Source organism: Penaeus chinensis, chromosome 4 (genome assembly GCF_019202785.1).
Source record: "Penaeus chinensis breed Huanghai No. 1 chromosome 4, ASM1920278v2, whole genome shotgun sequence".
NCBI classification, from domain to species: domain Eukaryota; kingdom Metazoa; phylum Arthropoda; class Malacostraca; order Decapoda; family Penaeidae; genus Penaeus; species Penaeus chinensis.
Window position 1 is genome coordinate 17,547,515 of NC_061822.1, and position 7,500 is coordinate 17,555,014.

Genomic DNA, 7,500 nt, shown 5'->3' on the forward strand with positions numbered 1-7,500 from the left:
CTCTCCCTCTCTCTCTCCTCCGTTCCTTGCTTACATCCCATCCTCTTTATTCATCTACCCCTCTATCTATATCCCTTCATTCGTACATCCTCCGTCCTCTCACACTCACCATCAGTTCACCAAAAGGGTTATATATATTCCACTGATGAAAATCTAAGCATAGAGTGATATAGATATATTTATCTACGACGCTCAGGACCACAATAGTCTGAGAAGCAGTATATATATATATATATATATATATATATATATATATATATATATATATATATATATATATAGACAAAATTAAAAATAAGCAAGCAGACAAATAAACACCACCACAAATACAAAATCCACAATCACACACACGAAACCCAAAACGGAACAAAGCATCTCAATGAAATTCTGGCGACCAAGCCGGCGGACGAAGGCAAACTAGCGGGCTGTGTTACAACCATTTCCGCCATTGATACACACGCGACGATAGACCCATGGTTTCGGCGTTGATTGGAGTTTAGCCTCAATGATTACCTGCATACCTGATATAAAAATTTTTTTTTAGCAAAATTATAGTCCGAGGAATACTTTTCCCACCAATTAACTGCAAGCGTTGTTATAGTTAATCAATAAGTTACAAGCCTCTTCACCCGTAGTCTAGCCTCATTGCATTCGCATGGTTGGCGGTAAGGGAAGTAACTACGCCGGCCGAGTACCTAACCAAGGGACCGTTAACCCGTCATTACACTCCGCCCAAGGGAAGTCGGTCGGGCTGATCACGAGGGATTATCTCGGCACAATTTTTCATAGCTGAATATATATTCTTTTCTTTACTTGTTCTTCGTTATTTTATTGACTTTTACTATTTTTGGAGGGCGTGGGGGAGGGAGAGGGAGAGAGGGAGGGGAAGGGGAGGGGAGGTGGAGGGGGAGGGGGATGGAGAGTGGGAGGGGGACGGGGACGGGGACGGGGACGGGGAGGGGGAGGGGGAGGGGGAGGAGGAGGAGGAGGAGGAGGAGGAGGAGGAGGAGGAGGAGGAGGAGGAGGAGGAGGAGGACGAAGAAGAAGAAGAAGAAGAAGACGAAGAAGAAAGAGAGGATGAGGGGGAGGGGGAGGGGGAGGAGGAGGAGGAGGAGGAGAAGGAGGAGGAGGAGGAAGAAGAAGAAGAAGAAGAAGAAGAAAGAGAGGAGGAGGAGGAGGATGAGAAGGAAGAGGAGGAAGAAGAAAAGAAGGAGAAGAGGAGGAGGAGGAGGAGAAGGAGGAAGAAGAGGAAGAGGAGGGGGTGGAAGAGGAGGAAGAAGAAGAAAAAGAAGAAGAGGAGGAAGAAGAAGAAAGAGAGGATGAGGATGAGAAGGAGGAGGGAGAAGAAGAAAAGAAGGAGAGGAGGAGGAGGAGGAGGAAGAGGAGAAGGAGGAAGAAGAGGAAGAGGAGGGGGGTGAAAGAGGAGGAGGAGGAAGAAGAAGAAGAAAAAGAAGAAGAGGAGAAAGAGGAGGAAGAAGAGGAAGAAAAGGAGGAGGAGGAGGAGGAAGAAGAAGAAAAAGAAGAAGAAAAAGAGGAGGAAGAAGGGGGGGGGAGGAAGAGGAGGGAGAGGGGGGGGAGGAAGAGGAGGGAGAGGGGGAGGAGGAGGGAGAGGAGGGAGAGGAGGAGGAGGAGGAGGAGGAGGAGGAGGAGAAGGGAGAGGAAGAGGAGCAGGAGGGAGAGGAGGAAGAGGAAGAGGAGGAGGCGGAAGAAGAAGAAGAAGAAGAAAGAGAGGATGAGGTTGAGGATGAGGAGGAGGAGGAAGAAGAAGAAGAGGAAGAAGAAAAGAAGAAGAAGAAGAGGAGGAGGAGGAGGAGCAGGAGGAAGAAGAAGAAGAGGAAGATGAAGAGGAGGGGGTGGAGGAGGAGGAGGAATAAGAAGAAAAAGAAGAAGAAGAAGAGGAAGAGGAAGAGGAAGAAGAGGAAGAGGAGGAGGAGAAGGAGGAGAAGGAGGAGGAGAAGGAGGAGGAGGAGGAAGAAGAAGAAGATGAGGAGGAGGAAGATGGGGAGGGGGAGGAAGAGGAGGGAGAGGGGGAGGGGGATGAAGAGGAGGGAGAGGGGGAGGAAGAGGGAGAGGAGGAGGAGGAGGAGGAGGAGGGAGAGGAGGAGGAGGAGGAGAAGGGAGAGGAGGAGGAGGAGGAAGAGGAAGAGGAGGAGGAAAGGAGGAAGAGGAGGAGGAGGGGGAGGAGGAGGAGGAGGAGGAGGAGGAGGAGGAGGAGGAGGAGGAGGGAAGTGTATGGAAGAATGGGTTTCTTATCATTGGAATATCAGAGTATGGTTCTCTATATCTTAACCGTTATTTGCATATTTCTCCCTTTCCTTCTTGCACGTGACTTCGTAATCTCTCTCTCTCGTATTATTAAGTCGCGTTTTTGCAAGCATGTTCCGATGACAACGAAATGGTCTGCGTCCAATTAATCCTAATACAGCATGTCGGATTAATTTCAGCAATCATGATATAATAAAGGCCTTAATATCTAGCCGGATCTGATCGTTCAATTTATAATTCAAAAACTAATTGAAGAATCCTGTAGCAGTAACACCACACCGCCATCGTCTCTGGCTTCAACCACCCGTAGTTTATTGCAGTTATCAGTAGCTTCTTCGATTATAGTATTTATGTTAAGGAATGACCAAAAGGAGTTGTATAATCTTTCTGGGTCAGAATTCTTTCCTAAAGGGTGCTAACGTTTATTTTATTTCAGCTGCAACTGTGAAGTTTTTTTTTTTTTTTTTTTTTTTTTCAATCTAGTAATCATGATTAAAATTCAATTGGTATCTGTTTATATTTACTCTTTATCAAGTCTATTCTGAACCCGGTTCTATTTAAAATTCTAGAACTAGTTTCTTCATTCATACCTTAGAAACATATTCGACAACAATACCAAAATAAGAAACTAAAAAAAAAAAAAATCACATACAGTTTGACTCAAATCTAGACTCGGATTCACTCAAATACTAAAGTCCCAACGACCGCACTTAAACCCACTTTCATACAAATTCTAGCACCACCCACTCCGGAGCCAACGAAGACATCTGTGGTCTGAGAACTCCTCCGGGAATCTTTAACATAAAGTAATAACTTAGATCAAATTAATTTCTGTTCTCACGCCATGCCTTCCTTCACACAGACAGTCACTGGCCAACGTAACACCTGCTGTGCGTAAAACAACGAAGGGAAGAACAAGAAAACACGCGAATATACTGAAGGTCTGTTCGCTCTATTGGTACTTCAGGGCAAGACGTAATAAAGTGCTCTTCACTAGGGTGTTTTATGTACAATTTATTCAATAGGAATCTAAAAACTATTGTAAAAAAATATTAATGAAGATGAATATTGCTATATCTTATTGGAATTACTTTACGTTCCGGTTAATCTTGTAATAGGTGCATTTAATCTCCCATATACATCTATATATCTATATCTATATATACATTCTCTCTCTCTCTCTCTCTCTCTCTCTCTCTCTCTCTCTCTCTCTCTCTCTCTCTCTATCTATATTTTTTTCTTTGTTTTTACATTTTCAAATCATACTGAGTTATCATTATCATCAGAGGAATATCATAATCATCACAGCGCAAATACCCTTATCTTTACGTCGCTTTCTCGAGAGCACCCGCTTCCTGCACGGGAACTGAGCTCATTCTGTCTCTTGTTATTAAGCTGGGAATAAAAATCGGGCGGGCGTGACGTATGTGAGGGGGGGGGGGGGAGGGGGGGTGCACGGACGGAAATTGCTATTGTGCTCGGTCCTGTCTTCTGTACGTGCGTCCGTGTGGGTTGCGTGGATGGATAATGCATGCGTGGGAGGCTTTATGAGAGAGGTGGGGGGGGGGGTAGATAGATGAATGGATGGGTGGGTTGGTAGGTAGGTAGGTTGGATATATAGGGTGGATGGATGGATGGGTTGATAGATAAACAGACAGATACATAATTAAGTCGATGGATGGACGGATAGATGAATAAATGGGTAGGTAGGAATGTAGATGGCTGGATAAAGGGATAGATAGATAGGAAGCCGACAGTTCTATAATTTCTTGTGTAAATAAGTGACTCAATCTGTATCGAGTTGATTTAATATCGTAATGATTTCAAAATGTTGTAATCTAAGTTGTCTTGGATAATCGTCTATACTTCATGAAGTTTCCCTCCATTTACAACATTAAGGAAGTTATAAATTAAATGTTTCTCAAGATTTTAAAAACGACATTAAAGTTAAGAAGGTTGCGTCTTTCTTTTTTGGATATTGGTGATTTTAGCTTAGCGAAGAGGAAGTTAAATGTAAAAAATCTGTAGAAGCAGAATGATGATGTTATATAAATAATTAAGTTTACCGATCAATTAAATAAGACGGTCGTTTAGAATAAGATATAATTTCTGCTGTTTACCAACACCCATAATTGATAAAAAACAACGGCAGGAAGAAAGACAGCAATAACATAACCGGAAATGCTGCGTTAACCAAGACTAGTATTATAATAAATGAGTTATAATTGACGAATTTACTAAATATCTATAGACATCGGGTCCATCCAAGTAGTGGAATATGGTTGTGAAAATCGTATTTATAGTGACGTGTTTCATGACAACAATTAAAACAATTAACAATGACTTAAATAGTTACATTAGAGTGAAAAAACGGGAAAAATAACATTGATTTTTACGGAGACAAAACGACACAGCGTTCCCGACGAGGAGCTCCTGGTCGACAAGATCGAGCAACATCAACAATAACAACAACAAAAGCATATGCAGCGCCCCAAGAACAGTGACCGAGATCCTCACCGGAGGCCTAGGACTCGTGACGAGAGGACTCCTCCTGCAGGCTGCTGTAGGTCTCGAGGGCCTGGTGGACGAGCGGGGCCAAGGAGGACACGGCCTTCCCGACGGCGGAGAGGTCGAGGTCCGAGGAACTCCCGAAGGACCGGCCGAGACCGAGTCCTACATCGATGAAGCCGAAGTATCCGAGGGCGATGAAGGCGACGAAGGCGAGGATGATGATGTTGGTGACGTTGAGGGTGAGGAGGGACGAGTAGGAGGTGGAGCGCGCCGCCTCCACCAGCCGGAGGACCACCTCGGAGAGCACGTCGTCGGAGAAGGTCTTCGGCGCCCCTTCGGCCTCTCCCGCTGACGCGCACGCCGCCAGGAGGGACAGACACAGTACGAACTTCATCATGGCGTTGGTTGTTATTTCGTGTATATTCCGATACGAAGAAAGGAAGCGTTTTTTAATCTTTTTTTTCTTTAAGTGTTTTTTTTTTCTGTTTTTCCCCCAAGAGAGATCTCGCGGCGTCAACCCTCACGACACAAACGTCACGTGAACACTAAAGCTGGACGGTTCCGAAGCTTCATTTTACACGGCCCGTTATGTGGGGGGGCGTAAGGAGTGGGGTAGGGGAGGGAGGGGAGGGGGAGGAGATGGTGGGCGGAGCGGGTGAAGATGAATCGAAGGGGGCGGGGCTGGACGAAAAAGGGGGAGGGTTAATGGGGAGGAGAAGGGAGGAGGAAGGAAGGGGAGGAGAAGAAAGAGAAAAAGGGAGGAGGACGAGGAGACAGGGAAATTAAGACAAGAGGGAAAAGAGGGGGGGAGGGATGAAAACAGATGAAGGAGGAAGAACGCAACGCAAGAGAAAATGGGAAGAGGGAGAAACAATACCAGCAATAAAAAATAAACGAGAAGAAATTTCCCCCTTCCAAAAAAAAGCAAGAGGGGGAAAACTTAATATGAATATGGTGCCATTTTGGATGACTGATTTCATAATAACTTCCTTTTTCTTCTTCTCGTATGACGAATGGCAACCTGACACGCGACAAGTCCCGTCGGAGCTGTGCCGAAGCTATGATGACGTCACAACTGACATATTCTCACAGAAGATGTGGCTTATGACTTTTTTCCTCCGATCATGTGAGTTGACGACTGGTCGGAAAAGAGGCCACATGCTCATGTTTGTTGCGGAGATGAAGTGACGGGGTGATACAGCTGGTCCTCAGTCTGGAAGTTCCTGTGGCTTTTGTGATTAGCATATTGCCTAAACGTAATTTATGTATGAATAAAAAAAAAAAAAAAAAAAAAAAAAAACTGAAACTGAATGGAGTTAAGAAAATTAAAGTTAACATAATTTATAATCCGTTCCTGTGGGAATTTATATGAACACACACATGCGCACACACACACACATATATATAAAGCATGTATATATATATATATATATATATATATATATATATATATATATATATATATATATATGTGTGTGTGTGTGTGTGTGTGTGTGTGTGTGTGTGTGTGTGTGTGTGTGTGTGTGTGTGTGTGTGCAGGCATATATGCATACATACATGCTGAAACGTCTGCGACTTCATAAGGCAGGCGAAGACAAACTCACAATTGAAAACTTCACTATGATGTCTTACACATATTTATATATAAATATATATATATATTTATATATATGTACACACACACACACACACACACACACACACATATATAACACAAACACAAACACAGTGATGTGTACACAAAGATGAAAAGGAGAACAGCCACAGTTAGAAATAAAATTAAATCGTAACGCTTCGAACCCTTCACGAGTTACTCTTCAGACGAATAATAAATCGAAAAATAAATGCATTTATTATTCGTCTGAAGAGGAACCCGTGAAGAGGTCGAAACGTTACGATCTATTTTCATTTTTTGCTGTGGCTGTTCTCCTTTTCATATATATATATGTACATATATATGTATATATTTATATATATATATATATATATATATATATTTATGAATGTATGTATGTATGTGTGTGCGTATGTATGTAAATAAAGAAAAGTACATACATACATACATACACACACACACACACACACACACACATATATATATATATACACACATATATACACACATATACATACTGATGCGATGGTCCAGCGGACTCTGACCCTAATGGTCCCGAGTTCAATTCCCCGTTCTGACTGCGCTCCGACTGCTGGCTCGAGCCCGATGTCACGGCGAGAAAACGACAAATCGCCTCGAGAAGTCAACTGCAGGTGTCGTAGGGGAAGTCTCCGCCGTGGCACACGCGGTTGATTAGGAAGGGCATCCAAGGTGATACTGCCAAATAGCCTCTCAGTAGTGAATTGAGAGCGACATTTGTCCTGCAGTGGAATAAACAGCTGTTATGTATATGTATATATATATATACACACAAATACATATATATACTCGTATATATAAAGAGAGAGAGAGAGAGAGAGAGAGAGAGAGAGAGAGAGAGAGAGAGAGAGAGAGAGAGAGAGAGAGAGAGAGAGAGAGCGAGAGAGAGAGCGAGAGAGAGAGAGAGAGAGAGAGAGAGAGAGAGAGAGAGAGAGAGAGAGAGAGCGAGAGCGAGAGCGAGAGAGAGAGAGAGAGAGAGAGAGAGAGAGAGAGAGAGAGAGAGAGAGAGAGAGAGCGAGAGAGAGCGAGAGCGAGAGCGAGAGCGAGAGAGAGAGAGAGAGAGAGAGAGA

General features: G+C 43.6%; 2 protein-coding genes across 2 annotated transcripts in view; one reads left to right on the top strand and one right to left on the bottom strand.

The window, feature by feature from the left end:
• LOC125025094 overlaps positions 1-5,293 on the bottom strand; it is an 11,260-nt gene extending 5,967 nt beyond the window's left edge. Inside the window, exon 1 of the mRNA XM_047613005.1 lies at positions 4,783-5,293. Coding sequence (XP_047468961.1) covers positions 4,790-5,173 — 384 coding nt within the window. The 5' untranslated portion in view covers positions 5,174-5,293 and the 3' untranslated portion in view covers positions 4,783-4,789. The remainder of the gene's footprint in view (positions 1-4,782) is intronic.
• Positions 1-7,500, top strand: part of LOC125025092 — a 79,494-nt gene that overhangs the window by 34,300 nt on the left and 37,694 nt on the right. The gene's annotated exons all lie outside the window — the stretch shown is intronic.